The sequence below is a fragment of the Liolophura sinensis genome, chromosome 1 (assembly GCF_032854445.1).
Source record: "Liolophura sinensis isolate JHLJ2023 chromosome 1, CUHK_Ljap_v2, whole genome shotgun sequence".
Taxonomy (NCBI): Eukaryota; Metazoa; Mollusca; class Polyplacophora; order Chitonida; family Chitonidae; genus Liolophura; species Liolophura sinensis.
The window spans coordinates 44,565,709-44,586,254 of record NC_088295.1 but is presented as its reverse complement, the minus strand read 5'-3'; the positions used below and the strand labels follow the sequence as shown (position 1 = coordinate 44,586,254).

The window sequence follows — 20,546 nt, the reverse complement described above, 5'->3', positions numbered from 1 at the left end:
CATCGCTCTTACAGTTTGGAATCTTGTAATGCCGCTATGAAAAAACTCCTGTTCACCACTAGTAATCTACTGAATAATTTTACTGTGTAACAGGGACTGTTTAATATTTTGACATTGCATTTATAAGCTTTGAGTTATATATATATATATATATATACAAAATATATTTCTGACACACCCTTTTCTGTTTCATTTAAATTTACACTGCATCTTTATTTATTTATCTATGACATTCTCAAAGTTATTTTTGTTGTACAAGGGTCATAAGATATCTGAGTACCGTCCCAGTAAAGGGAACTGAGTAAACCATTATGAAACCCTGAAGCTGTGCCCACAACAGCTGGATTTGAACATGCACCCTAACTGGTGAAGGACCAGCATACCTCATCAGAAATCACTGCTGCCATGTTCATTTACTTTGCATGCCAACGCTGATACATTAACTGACCGTAATACTGACAGCCGTCTAATTAGTGAAATATTCTTGATTACGGCGTAAAGTGCCAATCAAATAGACTGACCACTGTAATATCACACCTGTTTTCATGGTCTGGAGTTCACAAGGAATACGAGTCCACTACTGTCATTCCTGTACAGCTGCCTTCAACTTATTACATGCATCTATATATTACGTGTGTGCCAAGAAGTTCTTTTCCCAGAAAACAAAGTTTAAAATCTTTAACAAAGATTGCAGAGAAGGTGTTGCTGATTAATATCAACTGCTCACATACACAAACACAATACTATATGTAAATCAGTTCATTCCTTTTCTTGTTTTGAGGATTCACATAATAAGATATTTGCAACTTTTATTCAATTTTATTTACATCTATTGTAAAATCTGCATGATCTTTATAAATGGGAAAATATGCGGTGCAAGACCACCCCATTTGGTGCTGTATCAACATCTGTGAATGCAGGAAAATTCCTCAATAAATTATATATTACTAAGACCAAAAGTCTTATGTAACATTATGTAATCAACATTGACAAGCTGGTAGAATTAGTGTAAACCACTAGAATTCATAGAAATGAAGTTTGTGGTGATCAGCATGATCACACAGGGTTCACACTTTATTAGAGCGACTCTTTGAAAGAAACCATTTCTCCTGGAATTACCGGAGGTATTGTACCAACAAAAGCAATATGTGATATGTCTGCCCTAGCTTCAAACTGCTCTTATATCAGTATGCCAAAGAGAATCTGCCAGGCACTCACAAGTCCACTGTAATGTTCTTTAACAATCAGCTTTGAAAGTGCCTCTATGACAACTTTGATCAGTTGATGTGACACCATTATGGATATGAAGTGAGGTGGTCCTATATTGTTGTTGTTGTTTTAAGACCTCGTCAGGTAAGGTATAACTTTACTGCTGCTTTGAGGAACAGCCTTAATCTCGACGCACACAATCTGCCATAACATTTTATCCCGAAGTCTGCTTCTCACACGAAGTCTGCGAAGGACCAGCCATGCCAAACACACCATCAGCTCTGGTCCGGCGATTAACCCTTCTCTGTGATGGTATTACAATAAGCATGTAGCTATCCCATAAATGGCATGATCACGGTTAAGCACATGTCTCTGTACAGTCTGTGAGATGTCACCTGGCACAGTCTAACAGGGCCTGTAGTGAGACAGGAACCCAGTGCTGTGTGGGTCGCATCATAAACAGCACACTGCGGTCAATATAGATTTGCTGACTGCCAAATTTGTAGACTTGCTTCCCTTGGTGCATCTTCCCCACAATAGGCACACATAGCAGGTCATTCTCTTCTGCCTGAAAAAAGTAATGACAAAACAATATCTTGGTAAGTGACGGGTATTTTATTCCCAACTGGTGTTTTACTGCATGTTATAATATGTTATTTTCCTTGTACAGGTAAGATAATTAAACTATTTATTCCCTTTATCAGTGTGTTTGGCGACACTAATAAGCTGACACTAAAAGAAACAAAAATGGCATAAAAATAAAACTGAAAATCCAACTTTTTATTTTGCCCGATCTTCTTTGACTTTGCTGATTTTCAAGGCTTTCCTTTCATTTAAATATGTCTTAAACAGGAAAATTTGCTGGGATAGTCCACATTTAGAATCAGATGATTTTCATTTGTTATTTTCATTTGTATACCCTCTTCTCACTTATTCTGCACGTAAAACAATTTAAAATAGCATAGCCTTATATTGCAGGCCCCCTATTCTACAACGACAGCCTGGTTCTAAGAAACCAAAACACCCGTGTAGTACATGACAAATACTCAGACAAAGCCAGAATAATACCCTGCATTTGATGGGGGAGAAGTGAGTTTCTGTTGACTGGCCAGTGAGCAGTGAGCTATGTAGGATTTGCCAGTCAGAGGAGAATTGCCTAGGATTTGCCAAAGAGGAGTGAGTTTTCCTGCATTAGCTTGGTAAGGATTAATGGGCTGAAGGGATGCTCTTTCGAGCAATCTACCTGTGAGTCACACAGCATTCTCCATAACTGAGCAACATGAACAACGTGGCAAACATGTTCATCAAGTGTCTGTTCACATACACGTACATTTACAGGTTGGCTTTACATTTTGTTATTAACAATAAATCACATTCAATGAAATTTAATTCCACAAAACTCAATGACTCACACAGGTCTTATACTTGCAAATCCCTCAATCTTCTGATTTCTGACAAAATAACATTCTGCCAACAACAGCTGATAAAGCGCATATATTTATTTATTTCATGGTTGTTGTACCAGATAGTGATAAGTGCTCAGGTTTTTGCTGTTTGTGTATAAATGCAGGCCCTGATACATGAAAAAACCAGTAATCGAAACTTAATTTTGCATCTTTCATAGCACTTTACCTTCTTCTCCACTAGATCTCTGAAACTGTAAGGTACTGTAGGCCCAGCAGCACTGATATTCTGGGCAGCTTTAGTCTGTAACACAAAGGAGTATAAGGATAATACAACATACACAATGATTAACACATCGGCCATGTTAAATCCTATCATAAATGCTCAGTTAGAATTCAAAATGAAATATGCTCACTGAGCATGTTTTCAACACTGATCGGCAAATTTCCCACTGGTATTTGGAAAAAATAGGAAATCAATACCCAAAACCCAATACATATTAAATTCAAAAAGCAAACAAAATTGTTCCCCACTGCACGACTTCATGGTACACAAAATTAGATTACTTTTCTCTTTACTTTTCCCTCCCTCCATAATGCTGGCCACCGTTGTATAAGTGAAATATTCTTGAGTACAGTGTAAAACACCAATCAAATAAATAAACAAATAAAGTTTTCTTTACTTTAGCTTTTAATAACTATAAACTTTTTGAACACACTATACATTTACTGTATTTCAGCTAAAGTTCAGCTGACAAATTTTGCTTGATTCTGAATCGCTCATCCATCTGATATGGCCGCTTAGCTATTTTTTGTAAAGTTTGATTAATTCCTTATGACAAAAACTTAAATGTTGGTGTCATTTTAGGGCCTTTATGTGCTTCCAGTGATACATTTTTACTTTAACTTTTAAACTATAGAAGAAATACAGTATATCAGATTTCCGAGATACAATTCCAGCAGTTGACACTGTGGAGACTTACAGCGATCTCTGCTTCCCGTTTCTCTGTGGCCCCTGCTGGAGCTGGCTTAGCCTCCATCTGTCTCCTCTCTGTGTGGGTGAAGTATGCCATATTCTCCTTAGCCCCAGGCTGGAAGTGACCCGACACCGCTCTATTCATGATGTCCAGGGCACGGCTAAACTGCTCTGAACACAATACAAAAGCTTGATGAATCTATGACTAAATCGCTGGCTACCTTTCCAGACGTACGTGGGAAGGTCTGTCAGCAACTTGCAGATGGCCGTGGGTTTCCCCCGGACTCTGCCCAGTTTCCTCCCACCACAATGCTGGCCGCCGTTGTATAAGCGAGATATTCTTGAGTATGGCGTAAAACACCAATCAAACAAATAAATAAATATGCTGTTGATATGTGCAGTGCTGCCAAATAGATATCCAATCTAACAGTACACTGGAATATGTAACAGAAATATTTAACTGCAATACTGAGAGTTGATATAAACATAAGTCCAAATTCGCAATAACTGCGACTGCTCGCAAAAAGATGCTGGCGTCTCTGGCCCCTTGTTAAATGAATTGATCATATTCAAAGGTCAGACAAACAATGGAGGTCATGTATTTGAAATTCACCCGCTTTATTCTCCGGTTGCTTAAGGCCAGGTTTTTTCTGACCATCTTTGCATACAGTCGTACCCTATTTCTTCTCAGACATCTGGTCTGCTCATTTTAGTCAATATATCTGTCCCAAATTTTAGAAGAAGTAGGGTATTTGTTTATTTATTAGATTGGAATTTTAGTAACATGTTCACTTGACTGAAGTTCCGCCGTATTCAAGAACATTTCACTCATATGATTGCATTATGGTGGGACTTAACCAGGCAGGGCCCAGGAGAAACCCTCAACCATCCACAGCTTGCTGAAGACCTTGCCACGTACGAGATACAGCTGTAAGTGAAATATTCTTCAGTACATTATGAAAAATCTACAATTTAAACAAATCAAATATTTGAATTGCCCATTTTCCCTGGTTCTGAAAGTTCTATTGAGTTTAGAAAGGTGTTTTGAGTTTGCTTGGAACATGGATGATATTCTACGGGAAGATATGTAAGTTTCTGCACCAAAAATAATACTTTGTGACTTTATTTGCCTCTAAAAATGCACTTTTGTGGATGAATTTTTAGGTCATTCCTATTTAAAGCAAACCACAGTGAGGCCAGAGAAAAAAAAGAACCACTGTACCTTGTCTCTAGACAGCCTTATAAATTTGGCTGACATTATTTGTCTTTTTGTATAAAAAATTTGGACCACAGCTCTCCTGGGCAGAACAAATCCACATTTTTATTCCCTCCTCCCAACAAATCAATGAATGAGAACTTACCCCTGACTGTTGGGTGTGATAGGTAGTTGTCAGGGAACTGAGTTTTCCAGCCCAAGTACCACTTGGTGACCTCCTCATAGTTTGGCATGTTGCCAAGCCAGGTACAGAGCACCTGTAACCACTTGGGGAAAAAGGCCTTCTCTAACATAGACACCATGCTCGGTGTGGGAATGATGTCACTCCACTCCATCAGCCAGCGCCACGGCTCTGTAATATGACAAAAACACAGTCAAGTCATACATTAAGCCACAGATTTGTTTAAAAATGCGTTCACTGGTAAGTTTTATTTATTTATTTATTTGATTGGTGTTTTACGCCGCACTCAAGAATATTCCACTTATACGCCCGGTGAAAACCCAAGACCATCTGCAGGTTGCTACCAGACCTTCCCACATACGGCCGGAGAGAAAGCCAGCATGAGCTGGACTTGAACTCACAGCGACTGCACTGGTGAGAGTCTCCTGGATCATTACGCTGCGCTAGGGCGCTAACCAATTCTGCCCCAGAGGCCCCCATGGTAAGTTTTAAGTTATACACAAATATTATTCATTTGATTGAGTTTTATGCCACCTCAATAATATTTCACTTATACGATGGCAATCAATATTATGTTGGGAGGAAAGTGGGCAGACCCCTGGGGGAACTCACTTCCGCCCGTATGTTGCTGGAAGACCTTCCCATATACAACTGGAGTAATAAACAAATAGGGTGAATGAAAAAACACCCATTCTGACATGATATTTCGACGTATGTCGTACATTCATTTAATACTTTGTCTCCATTTTTAATGGACTCCTAATGGTAACCACGAAGCGCAAGGAAGTACAGGCTGCCAATTTCACAAATTTTAAGCATGACCTGAGTGGGAATTGAACATAGGCGTCTTGTTTGCCACAAGGATGTTCTGGTGTCTTCACCACCATAATGTACCATCACATACCAGTCACATTTAAGCACAAATCCCTCCACTACAGACAAAGGGTCATTATTCTGCATTTCTATCCTATCGCTCTAAGGTGAAGAATCGTTCAAAAGAAAGTCTTTGATCCACAAATAATCCAAAGTTTCATCCCAATCCATATTTAACTTTTTCATTGAAGTTGCTGACAGACAGATAGACATATAAATGCCACCAAGTCCCCTTGGCAGAGAAAACAATGCATGATAACAAACCTTGCACATAACAAGCCTACTTACCTAGGACTTGTTGGTGAGGGTTGATCATGAACTCTTGCATGCACATGGCCAGTTTGGGTAGAATGTTCTTTACCACAAAGGCCTCCATGTGGCCAGGTTTGAACACCTTGAGCCAGGGCTGGAGGATGAGCTTGGCTGACACATCTGACGGGTGCCAGTTTATCAGGGCGTTGGCCAGCTTGTGACGGATCGGCGCGTACAGAGGCTCCAGTTTGTCACCTGATGGGGAAATGACTCATGAAAATTAGAATCAATGCTGGCCAAGCATCAATCCATAACATTAATCTGTACAATTCAATAAGGTTTCGTTAAGAATCTTTTATTTTCTTCACTTCATACAATATAAGAAGTTAGAACAGATTCAGCATGTAGTAACTTTATAACTGGCAAATATTTCCCCTGTTGAGCATAAACCATGGGACCATGATATATTCAGTTTCACTTTAAAACTCTATACACTGCTATTACCTGGGGTAAATCCACCAACCTTAGGCAAGTTTTTGACAAACTTTCCCACGTGTGATTCACAAATATGCATGCCAGGCTGGAGGAAAACAAGTCTGAACCCTCTGTATAAATGGGTGTGACTTACCCATGATTGGGAGCCATGGGTGGAGCCAGGCGTGAATGGGGACCATGTCAGTCAGGGGGTTCCAGCAGTCCACCTCCTGAAGTAGGCGGGGCATAATGAGCTGATCCTGTACGTTCTCCACAATCCACTGAGGTAAGACAGGCATCCAGGCGTCCACCAGGGCTATCACAGGTTCGCAGTCTCGCACCTGCCATTTCCTAAATCACAAAAACCACAAAATAATGAGGAATTACAAATCTGTTTAATATAACAGCACATTTGCTACATATCATATTTAGCCCGTTTTCATTATTTGCAATCAAAGTCGCTTTTTGAATTAGGGAATTACTCCATTCACCTGAACTAGATGTTACCGAAGCTAAAGAACTGAAGATGAAAACAAAAAAACACTTTCTAGCTGCTATGAAGACAAATTAACAAAAGAATTCCAAATACCAAATTTGTGTACCAAATTGTTGAGGACTGTAAAGGCAGCAGTGAATTCAAATACAACTGCAAAGGATACCCTTATTCAGCTCATCTTTTAAGTAAATTTTTCTAATTTATAGAACTAATCTTTAATAAACATATGCAACAGCAAACTCCTTGCCACTGTTCAAATATATTTTTACACTTTTTTTCTCTTTCTCGTACTAACTGTTTCCCCTACCACAATGAGTATGAAGGTTATCCAAGGTTCTCTCTACACTTACATGATGACCGGTCTGATAAGAGGTAGCCAGACCTCCCAGAGTAACTGCTGGTAAGGACTTAGGTTCTTGATGTCTTGACTGTACTGGCTAGTGGAACCCTCGAGTAGATAACGCCACTCTTTCACGGCCTCTACACCATACCTGGGCTCTCTCAGCGGGTCCCAGTTCTTAAAGTACTGCCTCATCTGTTAAAGAAATTCATCCAATCATAACTTCCCAGGCTGCAATGGGTATCAGTTTCAAAATCTGAGATGTGATGTCAAGACTTACTTTTTCCCACTTTGAAATAATGATCATGTGAAATGTACCACCGACTTCGTATAAGTAAAATATAAAACACCAATCAAATAAATAAATAAATGAAAGCTATTACATAAAGATATTAAGTCGATTACAATTTGAAAATCCAGAAAGTTAGACTACATCTTGAATTGTAGTTTTACATTGTGATTGAATTCACAAATAGAAATGTGAAATTAAACCTAAATTTAAAAAAAAAAAAATTTATCACTTCCCAACTAATTTGTATCAAACCTCAGAAAGCTGGAGGTTTTAATGTATAACTCTTCACATGGATACATTTTGGTACAACTGTCAAGTGCCCAGCAACATTTTGTGGAGGACATATGTAGGACATAATCACAAACATTCAAATTATAAAACTGTACAAAAATATACTTACCATGGGGAATACTAGGGCTGCTGCAAGAGCTGAGAGATCATACATCTTGTACTCCTCATAATAGCTAGTCTGCAGAGTCTGGAATATCTCCACACACTCAGCCAGACTCAGGGGGTTGGGGCAGTCAGGCTTTGTCCTCTCCTCACAACTAACATAACACACACAACACAGTAAAAACTGAGAGAAAAACTCTCATATTACAGGGTGTAAGTCACAGGCCATTAGTTAACAACAATGGTTTTTTAGACTTGTTTCTCAACATATCTGAAAATATCAGACAAAGAAATGATTTTCCGTTGTTTTTTGGTACTAGTCCTTTTCTTTTATTATGCTAAGTTTGTACAGCATTATAAATGTTAGTTATTTGTTTGACTGTTGATGAACGCAATGCTCAAAAATTTTTCACAAATATAATGGCTATCAGTTTTAGAGGTGGAAGAAACTGAAGGGCCTGGGGTAAACCACTGACCTTTCGCAAGTTACAGACAACCTTTCTAACAAGTTAGATATGGATATGGATAAAATAAAAATTTTGTATATTCTAAACAATCAAAGGTAGATAATAACATTGAAGGCAAAGCAGTTGACCCAATGGATGCAAGGCTCACCTAGCTACCATGTCTAACACTTTGTTCAGCCTCTCAATCTGTTTCTCTTCTTCCCTGCAGATTGCATCCAGTCTTTCTCTCTCATGATTCATGTTAATGATCATGTCCTTCTCATGTCGTAGCCTAAAGCAAAGAGCAAGTTTCCACAACCATATTTAGTCAATCCAGAACAGTTATACACCATTTTGGGCAGAGTGTGGCTGATTCAGGGGCTCTGACAACTTCCATCTGTCTCAAATCCCCAAACCACTTAGTAATGGACACTTATATTTCTGAGGTAGTACAAGCACATGTATGTTGTATGATTTTCAGAAGAATTAATAATAAATTAATCAATAAACTGCGAACAGAACCAAGCTGGCTAGTCCCTCGTCACAATGGTTCAACGATGAATGTGATATTAAGCAAGAAATATTTTATAAGAGATTAAAGTGTTTTAGGAAAGAAAAAATTGAATACAGCAGAACTGCTCCGGTGACAGCTCGTATTGAGTATAAGAGAGTTATATGGAAAGTTAGACGCCATTTTAAGAGCACCCAAACTAGGAAGTTTGAGAGACTAAGATTTTCAAATGGGAAAAAATGTTGGAAGCTTCTAAGAAGTGTTGTCCCTCTGCAATCACCAGCTATCCCAATGTCTAATTTCATGAGATATTTCAAAGCCATTAATAACCCTGATAGCAAATTTTTTTTATATCAGACAAGGACGCTGAACACGTGAGTAATTTTATGCAGGTAGAAATACAAATAACGTTTGATGAGTTGGAATATGTCTAGTGGTTCGTATTGGTTACTTAATGAATTTTTTATTTATGGCATAGGTTTTCTTCAACCTGTATTATTAGCGTTACTCAATGCAATTCTGTCCAGTGGATATTTTCCTGATTCTTAGCCTGAAGGTTACATTATTCCTCTGCATAAGAAAGGCAGTGTAAACGATATAGAGAATTTTCGTGGCATAACCCTTTTAGGTAATCTTTGTAAAATTTTATACGCATAATAAACAACCAGCTTTACGCATCAGCAGGTAAATATAGTGTATATGTGGAGGCACAGACAGCATAGAGGGCCCGGATGGGTACAGTTAATAATATGTTTGTTTTGAATTGTTAGATCAATTGAATATTGAATACTAAGAAAACATTATATTCGGCTTTTGTTGAGTTTACAAAAGACTTTGATCATATTGTTAGAGATCTAATATGGATGAAGTTACTAAAATTAGGCATTCGAGGTAGGATATTAATTATTTTGAAATTGATGTATGCGTCTTTAAAATCATGTGTTGACATAAAATAATGACATTAGTAATCCTTTTTTCTGTGCTCGAGGAGTGTGACAAGGGGAGTGTTTGTCTCCGTTTTTATTTGCGATGTATCTGAATGATCTTGAAGATGAATTGTTTCTTAAAGGAGCTGATGGTATAGATGTAAACACGATGAAGCTGTTTTTACTTTTATATGCAGATGACAATGTTATTTTTGCGGACACGACAGTTGCAGAAGGCTTTCTATATATTAAAAAATTCTTGTGACAGGTGGCAAATGATAGTAAATGTGAATAAATCTAAAGTTATGATATTCCGAAAAGGGTGGGGACATGCAAACAATTATTTTTTTATTACAATTAAACAGAATTAGAAATTATGAATAAATTTAGCTATCTAGGTATCGCATTTACAACAGGAGGCTCTTTCAGTGAGGCAGCTAATGTTTTATCTGGTCAAGCCCTGACAGCTAATTCTGCTTGAATAAAATCTGTATAACTTTGATAACGTAACAGTTCATCATTAATCACAACCATTTTATAAACCTGTGCTTCCGATTTTGAATTACCAGGCTGAAGTGCAAGGTTTCTCTATAGGTGAAAGATTAGAAACTGTCCACCTTCAATTTTGTAAGTCTGTTCTCGAGGTAAAGCGCTTTACACAAAATGACTTCATCTCTGGTCAACTCTGAAGGATAGATTTATTCACAAGATGTACGTTCATTATAGTTAAATTTTGGACGAAATTGTTATTTCTTGACGAAAGCAAATGTATAATATAATGTTACATGATGTATATCTTTATCCCAATAAGGAAATCTGGTGTATGCGATTACGCAATCTGCTTTGTAATTTGGGGTTAAAGGATGTATACTGGGTTCAAAGTGTTGGAAATGTCAATGTTTTTCTGTCTACAGTGAAATTAAGGTTAAGAGATAATTTCAAGCAGAATTGGAACGAGTGTCTGAGCACATCCACTAGAGCATCTTTCTACGTGACTGTATGTAGACAGTAGAAAATAGAAAATGTGTACTATCTAATATACTGGAGGATGAGTTTCATTTCATTCTTGTTTGCCCCAGCGTTCAGTAATTTGCGTAAAAAGTATACTCTACCTTTTCACTGGAAATATCCTAACTGGCAGAAACTGGTTTCATTACTGACAGAAAATTCCAAATCTGTTATTCGAAGTTTAAGTCTTTTTGTTTTCAAAGCATTTAAGTTAAGAGATGAATTATTATTCAGTACTATATACCAGCTGTAAACAACCGTCATGCATGGCGTCTGTTGTCTGTATTCCCACGGTTCACTTACTCTTGTGCAATAAAGTGTCTTATATAAGATGTCAGTTTATGACTAGATTTCATTTCTTATGAACTGATTTTACTACCATACTAAAGAATATTTAACAAAGATGGAAAAACCAGGAAGCTCATGCAGAAAACCACAGAAATTTACAAAGTACATGTACCAAAAAAAACCTAGTTAGCAAACTTCAAGCTGAAGCAAAACTTCCAGCAGAAACTGGAACCAAAACATCACCCATTAAAGGCAAGTCAGCTGCAGTGCAACACTTCAGCTGTTGACCTGAAAGATCAGTTAAATTAAAGTTCCATGTATTTATGGCATTCAGTGGCTAAGAGAGCACATACTTCCTGTCATTGAGTACAATCTCTTCCTCAGCCATGTCCACCAGCAGGTTGAGGTTGTGGATTAGCTCTGGCATATCAAACACTCGGGCTTTGGGGCCTTCATCCTGGAAGTCATCCTCATCTTCATCAGGTCTGTCGTGGCGGTGGGAAATAGCATGGTAACCTGGTAAGACAAACGACAAATAGCATGGTGACTTGGTGAGACAAAGGAGAAATGGCATAGTAACCTGATAAAACAAATAAGAAATAGCTGGGTAACCTGGTGAGGCCAATGAGAAATAGCATGGTAACCTAGTGAGACCAATGAAAAACAGCATGGTAACCTGGTGAGACAGATGAGAAATAGCAAGGTAATGTGATAAGACGTGAGAAATAGCATGGTAACCTAGTGAGACATATGAGGTATAGAATACCCTGGTGAAAAATGAGAAAAAGCTTGCTGTGCCTGGTGAAACATATGAGAAATAGCTTTGTAACCTGGTGAAACATGTGAGATATAGCAAGGTAATGTAGTAAGACATATTAGAAATAGCAAAGTAGCCTGGGTAACCTGGTGAGACATGTGAGAAATAGCAAGGTAACATAGTGAGACATATTAGAAATAGCTAAGTAGCCTGGTGAAACAAATAAGAAATAGCATGGTAACCTGGTAAGACAGATGAGAAATAGCTTTGTAACCTGGTGAGACAGATGAGAAACAGCATAGTAACCTGCTGACACAAATGAGAAATATAAGATAACCCAGTGCAACAATTAATGAACACAATTTGAACAACACTGAAGAATTTACACAGGAATAAGATGAGACTGAGGCACAAAAAGAAATATTATGGAAGCCAACCCACACAAAATTGACCATATTTTATCTTCCATCAGTAGTAATACAAAAGAAAACAAAGTACAATATAACTCATTACATTTAACATCCACAGAAGCACTGCTCACATGAATCATATTACTGCCCTATACTGTCCAGCCCCAGTGAGCATGTGATAAATTTTACCTGAGAGGACCTTCTTCTCCCGGCCCGTCATGTCAATCACTTTCACTTTGGCAATATCGCTGGCTGGTCCTCTCCGCTTCTTGGTGCTGCCTGTTTCAATCAGCTCCTGAGCTGTCTTGTATTGATACTTTGGTCTTTTCCTCAGGCCCTGATGAAAAATAAGGGAGTATTTAAATAAACCAACATATTCAACACAATGATATTCATGCTATACGACGTCTTGAAATGGGATATCTGATATATTCAGATACTAGCATAAGGTGATTCAGAAAGCTCGATTAAAATCAAGTAAAGGTTCACAATAGTTGCGAAAGTCAAAAACTGGTACTTTCCATTCAGACCCTTCATTAAAAGAATTAGTCCCTATTAAAAGACAGGATGCCAAAAATTTTACTGATCACAGATAAAAAGCGTTTACTTTGCTCTGGGATCTCCTTTGAGCATGATTCATAATGCTAACATGTACTACATGTATTTTTTATTATTATCTAAATCTCTCTGAGAATTCATTATCTGCTTTAGCTTTCTGTCAGCTTCTAACTTTTCCATTCTAAAATTAGAATTTATTATACATGTAACTTAAACATCCCACCATAAAACTCAAACACTGTGAAATGTTACCTCTGGTTGCTTTTTCCACTGCTGAAGTTGCTCTTTGAACTCTTTAGCCTCTTCTTCGTCCGAGTCCACAACATTCTTGTATGCCGAGGCGGGTTTTTCCTGGCCATAGTACTGAAGTGTTGCCCGAGTTCCCTTCCGCTGGACAGCCTCTATGGGGGCTGTTATACCCTGGCTCTTCTTCCCTAAGCCTTTACCAGGCTCGTATCCCATCTGATCAACAAGCATAATATATTATTTCTTACAATCTGCTTTGTAGCATAGTGAACACTGTTTCATTCATATGCACTGTTTGTGGGCATTTTTTGTCCACAACTGTTATACATGTATAATGCATTGTACATGTACTTTCAATAGGTGATTTTGTTAGTTTATTTCTAAGGTTTATCCTGGGCATTTAAAATCAGTTTAAAAAATTAAAATCTGTCTTTTAAAGGTAAATCTTCAACTAGCTTGTGTCACCTTATTTTACAACCATAGCTTGTCCCCACAAGTCAGTGACTTAAAGGGAGCCACATGTAATTCAGTATTTTCAGCTACACTTCTACACCCATCACAGTGCAACTTATATGGTATACCCAGGTTTAAAGGGGTAAACTTCCAGATTCCTCCCAATGCAGGCTTCAACAACTGCAATTTTGGACACACTTTCATACTCCTCCCATTGCAGATTTCAGAAACTGCAATTTTTGTGAACTTCTGCACCCCAGTTCAAAGTGACCTCTAACACTGGTCATAGATTAGCAGTTTTAACAGCAGCACTTCAGGCTAACTGACTAAAAATAACTAAATATTACCGTCACTAAATAGGGCAAAGAAAAACACCATCTCACTCAAACGCAATATACTTTTCACACAGTATAGCTTTACAGCTTTTACACAATACATTTTGAGGAATAATGACACTACTAAATATATCAGGCATTTCAAATGTATTGTACATGTACAAATGGTCAGAAATACATCTACTTGTAATTCTCAAAAGCAAATTTCCCTTCTCATGAAAGTTTATTTGACAATTTAAAACAGCTAGACAAACCTGAAGAAAATAGTAAAGAATATTACAAATCTCCTGTGCTATACTGGAGACACAAGCGCACACCTGTACACTTGAGATTGTGAGAGCCTGTTATGCTATACCAAATTACATTACAAGCGCTTTAAGGTAAGTACCTTCTGCAGTAGTTTCTGTCCAATACCTTTGGTATGCTTCTCCCAGCCTCCAAATGCCCTGGAAATAAAATGAATTTGATAGACTGTAAAGATTTAGTGATTGCAATTTAAGTGACTGTACTTTAAAGTTTATTACAACCACCACAACCAGCCTGCCCAGCATTAGAAATTCTGAAAATTACACATAATCTGTAAATGGCACCTTTTCTTAATTTAGCTTAAGATATTCTTCTGTGCTGTGTATATTGATGACATTATACTGCATGTGTTTAATTCTTGTAAAAACGTGCGGATGGTTGTGGGTTTCCCCCGGGGCTCTGCTTAGGTTTCCTCCCACCATATTTCTGGTTGCCGTCTTATAAGGGAAATATTCTTGAGTATGGCATAAAAAATCAAGCAAATAAAGAAATAAATAAATCAATTCTTGTACACAATGATCAGTCTAACCGCACACATCAACACATGGATTAGTCAGCATGCACGCGCACAAATGTGAAGATGTGATGTGGGTTGGTGTGTCAAGATGTACAGTGCCTCAGCACCATTCATGCGTAACCACAGTTACATGTTTTACTCCCTGCATCTCATCCACAATTCAGCACTCTACCAACCGAGCCAACAGGACATCCATCTCAAGTTTTCAGTTGTGTAACTGTCCCTACTCCTGATCACAGTTTTGTGAGATCGTTTCAGTACAAGAACATTCACCTGTCAGCAGTACCGCTTTATTGACATTTCTGAGAACCAGAGATCCAAGATCATAGACTTAACCTTTCTGAGAACGTTCTTGGGCGATTGGCCATTATAGCATTATACATGGTTTCATTTCTGCTACAGAGCCACTGCACATGCACATACATTACTTGGGCATTTTAACAATAAACTGGATCATTATGTATCAAACAGATATGGTGTCTAGGCTTCCATTCATTATCCTAGCAGCATGCAGTGTTATTCTGTTAAAAACAAAGCAGGGTTAAAACACAGTTAACATAAGTATGTGGAGGTAACATATACTTGGGTAGAAAGCTGAGCTTGCTCAGTCATTACAGTCTTACTTGTCTGAGTGTTTGTGGAAGCCAGTTCCTGGGCGTTTCTGTGACTTGCTCTTGAACCTCTCTCTAGCTATGCTGGCTGCTAAGTTCCCAGTGTCAAAGTCCTCATCAGAATCCTGATGAACAAAGCCAAGGAATTTCTGTAAACATCTCATCTAACATAATTACCCCTTCCATAGGAGGTTATGTTTTCGCCAGTGTTTAGCTGTCTGTCTCCATGACTCTTCATGTGTCTGTCAGTAACTTTGCTAAAGAAGTTATACACTGGTTTAGTTGAAATTTTCATGTGCAGAGACTGACCTACCCTCCGTGATCATCAATTTCTTTCATGACTAACTCACACATTTGTCCTCATTCTAAGAGTTATGTTGATTTTAGAAAGGTGATTTGATGTTTGCTGGGAACACTGGATAATATTCTACTGGAAAATTTTAAGTTTCAACACCGAAAATAATATTTTGTGGCATTTATTTTCTTCTAAAAATGCACCTTTGTGGACGAAATTTTAAGTGACTTAAGGTAACTTTAAGCACCAATCCATTCAATTCTGGTAGAGATCAGGATCGTGGCCCTCCATATGTGGAGAAAACATAAAAATTAAATGAAGTTCACATGGAAGGTTACGAAAAGTTAGTTGTAAATGTAAATTGTATGGTGCGTATTTAGAACCACCTTTTAGCATACACTGTCTTTGCATAATAACATTTTAAATGAGGACATGTTTAATAAATATTGTTGCGCTAGAATTTAGTCTTTTCAGCTAACAAAGGTGTTCAACCTGGATTTTAATCATGTTTATATTTTTAATATATTCACAAATATTATTATAATTAAAAATACATGCATGTGTTTGGACGTAAACAACAAATTTACATACTAGGCATGCATCACATCCTTATAACATTAGTAGGCAAAGACGATAAATACCAAGAGGTGGTCCCAAATATCCACTATGCAAAAATATTTTCAAATACCCTTTTCTCCTGAAAGAAAAAATGGAAGAAATATTAAAGATCATACTTGCAAATAAGTTTTCATGCTCTTTTATCTGATTTTCGCATCATTTTTATATTTTCTTCTCCTTTAATCACTTCTTTATTCTTAAAAGACAGGACAATGAGGACAGAAATAGAGAGTATTGTCCATTTGTTTGTATCATACGGAAAATTCTGATATTTTGCTGTGCTGGAGGCTTTAGTACTCAAAATTTGTCAAAAGTCATGAGTAGGGCTTAACAACATGATGCCTGGATTAATGCTTTTTTTAGATGTCCAATGTAAAGCAGGTTGACAAAGTTGCTAGCTATGTTACCTGTATGAAAAAAATATGTGCAGCACTCAACTCTGCAGCAGAGAATGTGAAACAATATACTGGTAGACCTCATTAACTGGACTTTGACATTTCTGGATAAATCATCAAAGATACAGGCAAAACATTTTTGTTGTGGGGTTAAATATCAAGTCTAGATTCGGCAATCACTACAATAAATTCAGCAAGTTTGAAGTTTACACTACGAAAAAACACTTAAAATTCAATTCTCCCTGGTACAGAGTTTCGATACTGTATATTTGAGCATTGTCTGTATCACTAGTTCTCGACATAGGCAGACTTATTTTAGTTTTTATAAATTAAATTTATTTAAATTATAATGTCTGACACCTTTGTTATGTTTCATAATATATGCATATTTACCATTATTTTATCTTATCTGACAGAATTTATGAAAAACAAAGTCAAGAAAACACAGTATCAAAGAAAACACACCTCTTCATCTTCCTGTCCAGGTTTGACCACCTTCGAGCCTTGCTTGAGTCCTCCACTGATAAACCCAATGGGGGCAGTGTAGTTAGCCTTCTTTTTCCTCCCCAATGAGGGTCTGGTATCCTCCTCATCATCGCTCTCAGCCCAGATACCTGAAAATATACACCGAACAGTTACCATGCATTTCATCCAATATCTGTGTTCACTCAGCTGTTTATTCCTTTCACTGGAAGGTCTCAGAACAGAGGCGTTTTCAACTTTGAACTCTTCTGTGGCTAAGGTAAAAAGTCCTACTGCAACTTGGAACCTTCCAAAAATGTTAGGCAACTATTATTCACCCCTTTTACTTAAGCGCCTGAAAAAAAAGTTATGGAAAAATTTATCTAGAGTAGACAATCGATCAAAATAATCAAGGAGCTGGATTTTTTTAACTTTTTAAAATTTGTTTAAGAAATTTCTCATGAAAAGGGTTGTCATTTGTGTCTTCGGAAAACGTATGATAGTTGATCAGTAAATAACTGTAAAAAAAATTGCTTAACCGCCTCCAAAGTCACATGGTACTGTTTCATTTTTAACGACAAAAGAGTTCTAACTCAAAACTCTCCTAACTTGTTTGACTCTACTTAGTTTCAAAGGGTTTATCATATACATTTACCTGGCAAAGAACACCCCAAAACCTGGCAGCTGTCGTAGTGAAGAACGTTTATTTCACTAGATTTCAACACCTTGCTCAAGAATATTCATTCACACAATCAATATAATTTAATCCAATTTAAATTATTGTTTTGAACTTGATAACATTTAATTTCTGGGAAATGCGGACTATCGCAGCCATTTTTCCTGCATATTTAGATGAACAGAAAACCTTGGTCTGGAAAAATGGAAAATCAGCAAAATTTTTAAGAAGGGACAAAATAAAATATATTCAGTTTTATACTTTTATTCTTTTTTATAAAGGAATATTTTTTCTTCACCCAGCCTGTAAAACACAAAATAAATTTGCAGTCACCTTATGTCTAGAGACAAAAGGTTACGACTTGGTGGAAATCATGTTCACTTACAAAGTACCTGACAAACTTCAGGACTGCAGGCGAAACAGGAAACAATGTTTCCCCATTTCAGTTTAACATGTAACTTTTATGGCCTAGACTACTAGACTGAAAAAAGAGCCAATCATCGACTATAAAAACAAAAGCAGCTCCTTAGGTGGCTGAGCTAGTGCGTGCCCGCTACTCTTCGTACATTTAAATGTAAACAATCAAATAGACAATTTATGTGATCAGTTTGATTTCATCAAATGATAGTTTCGAACATGCGGATTACTCACAAGGAGCAAGAGGTAATAAATAAGATGGAGATAAATGGCGAAGTGCAGATTTTTGCCAATTTGAAAGTTTTAAGTACTACACGACACCACAATTATCATATTTAAAGGCTAGGCACTTTCCGATTACTTTTCCAGAAAGAACTTCCTACATAAAAGCTATATTTTTCGTTTTTCATGGTAAAATCTTATTCAAGGCCTGGGTTAAATTTGCTTTGTTTTCACCTCCAGTACTCTGGTCGGGTGAACAAAGAGCGCACTTTTGATTGGCTCATAGCAGGTATGACATCACTGTAAACCTATGAATATAAGAGTGGTTATATTTATTGAAGGAAAAACTAGTTCAAAATGCCAGAGGACAACTATGACTTCTACAAACAATTGCTTGACAAATTAACTAGTTTTGCACATATGAAGATATCATAATTCTTCAATCTTTTCACATATGAAAGAGAAACCTTCAGAACAATTTATGCAAACTTATAACTTCATTTTGAATATACAACTACAACAGTTAGATTGGCCATTTTCACAAAAAAAGTATAATTCACAAAAGCTTCACAAAAAGTATAATTTAACAATTTATACAAAATAATGCCTTCAGAATACACTGGAATAAACACCTTGCAAACATGTGAAGAAGTTGAGGAATTATTGTAATCTACATTCCATGCAAACAATCAGATACACTCATGTTGTTTTTTTTAAATCCAGCACTAATGTAACAATATCATGTATGTTTCAAGCCAAGATAATCATCAGCACCCATTCATGGCTGATTAAGTTTACCGTATGTCGCCTTGTTTTTCGAAATGCGTGGGCGGTAGGATCCTGGGTTGAGTGCATCTTCAAGGTCTCTCTCACTAATTTCGAACTGATCAACCTCTGGAGATGACATCTTGAACAATCTGATTAAGAAAACAAAAACAATAACTTCTATAAAAAAAAATGATAGCATGTGAATAAAAAGAGGAAACAAAAAGAGAATTTGAGAATACACTTGCTGTGAAGTATTCTTATAAAATGCTTCTTCCAACAATGATTGAGGTGATAGTTTCAAGTCAGTTTGTACCTAATTAACTTTGGCCCCCTTTACACCGTACCATTGTCAACTTACCCTATTAATCCATAGAATTGCTGTACTAACATACTATCTGACAGCTTTTGTTCTAGTCTAGTCAGTTTGTTCTAGTCAGAGTGCCTTGCATTTAAGAGCTTACATTCAGTTTTTAATACATGTAAGTTTAAGCCCCAGCCACACAAACCTCACTGAAATCAGTTCCATCAAGTTAGAGTTTGGAAACATGGTATGCAGTTTTTTGACAGACAGGAATAGACTCAGTGATACAGTGAATGCCAATATTTTAAATTAGCACACCAAGTTCATCTCGATGGACTGGCACTAGGTTAGTATGTCAGTTCTAAGCAGATGAGTACTCCTCAGACAACTCATACCATATGATTATATGTATATAAAATTAAAGAATATATGTGAATGTCGTAAAAAAAAAATCGCTTAGAGTACACCACAAGTTGAGTAACCAATACTTCGCGTTATTTGATTACAGCTTTTTGTTCACACCAAGCATTCTATCTCCATGTCCAAACTAAGTGATTGATTATACCTTAAGTGACCAACAAAGTATTAAACATATCTCTAGTAAGAGATCAGTATAACTCATGATGGAATTGAAATAAACCTTGCTCTTAAAACATTTACAACTCACTAAATACCAAGTGTATCTACATCTGGTTACTGTTATCGGATTCAAAACTTACACAAGTAACTGCTTAGATACGACAGTATCCGAGGATTAGAATGATACGTAAAATACGCCTCTATAAGTCTTCATTATTTTAAAGAAATATCAAGGAAGCGATGTTCTCGCTGACTAAACAACAGCGCGGCAGACGATTTTCAGACGTTTCAAAGCATGGCACACGCAAAATGACTTCTCCCTTGTGAGTATTTTAC

General features: G+C 37.1%; 1 protein-coding gene across 1 annotated transcript; it reads right to left on the bottom strand.

Moving 5' to 3' along the window:
* Window positions 1-1,057: 1,057 nt before the first annotated feature.
* LOC135470905 (tuftelin-interacting protein 11-like) lies at window positions 1,058-20,489 on the bottom strand. Its single transcript, XM_064749957.1, has 17 exons — window positions 20,351-20,489; window positions 19,361-19,479; window positions 17,251-17,399; window positions 15,490-15,602; window positions 14,432-14,489; window positions 13,262-13,471; window positions 12,641-12,788; window positions 11,638-11,800; window positions 8,721-8,843; window positions 8,113-8,260; window positions 7,431-7,615; window positions 6,739-6,935; window positions 6,147-6,365; window positions 4,950-5,156; window positions 3,596-3,759; window positions 2,842-2,916; window positions 1,058-1,777 (listed from the first exon to the last, which is right to left on the bottom strand). Exons 2-17 carry the CDS (start codon window positions 19,467-19,469, stop codon window positions 1,601-1,603), a joined length of 2,445 nt encoding a protein of 814 aa, XP_064606027.1. The 5' UTR covers window positions 19,470-19,479; window positions 20,351-20,489; the 3' UTR covers window positions 1,058-1,600.
* Between the last annotated feature and the right edge of the window lie 57 nt (window positions 20,490-20,546).

What these genes read in the sequence shown, in the direction of transcription:
- LOC135470905 (XM_064749957.1), bottom strand. Translation starts at nt 19,469, where the DNA reads ATGTCATCTCCAGAGGTTGATCAGTTCGAAATTAGTGAGAGAGACCTT. An exon ending in GACAGAAACTACTGCAGAAG is followed by an intron (nt 13,472 to 14,431) that starts GTACTTACCTTA and finishes CTTGTTGATCAG; the next exon opens with ATGGGATACGAGCCTGGTAA. An exon ending in ATTGTACTCAATGACAGGAA is followed by an intron (nt 8,844 to 11,637) that starts GTATGTGCTCTC and finishes TCTTTGCTTTAG; the next exon opens with GCTACGACATGAGAAGGACA.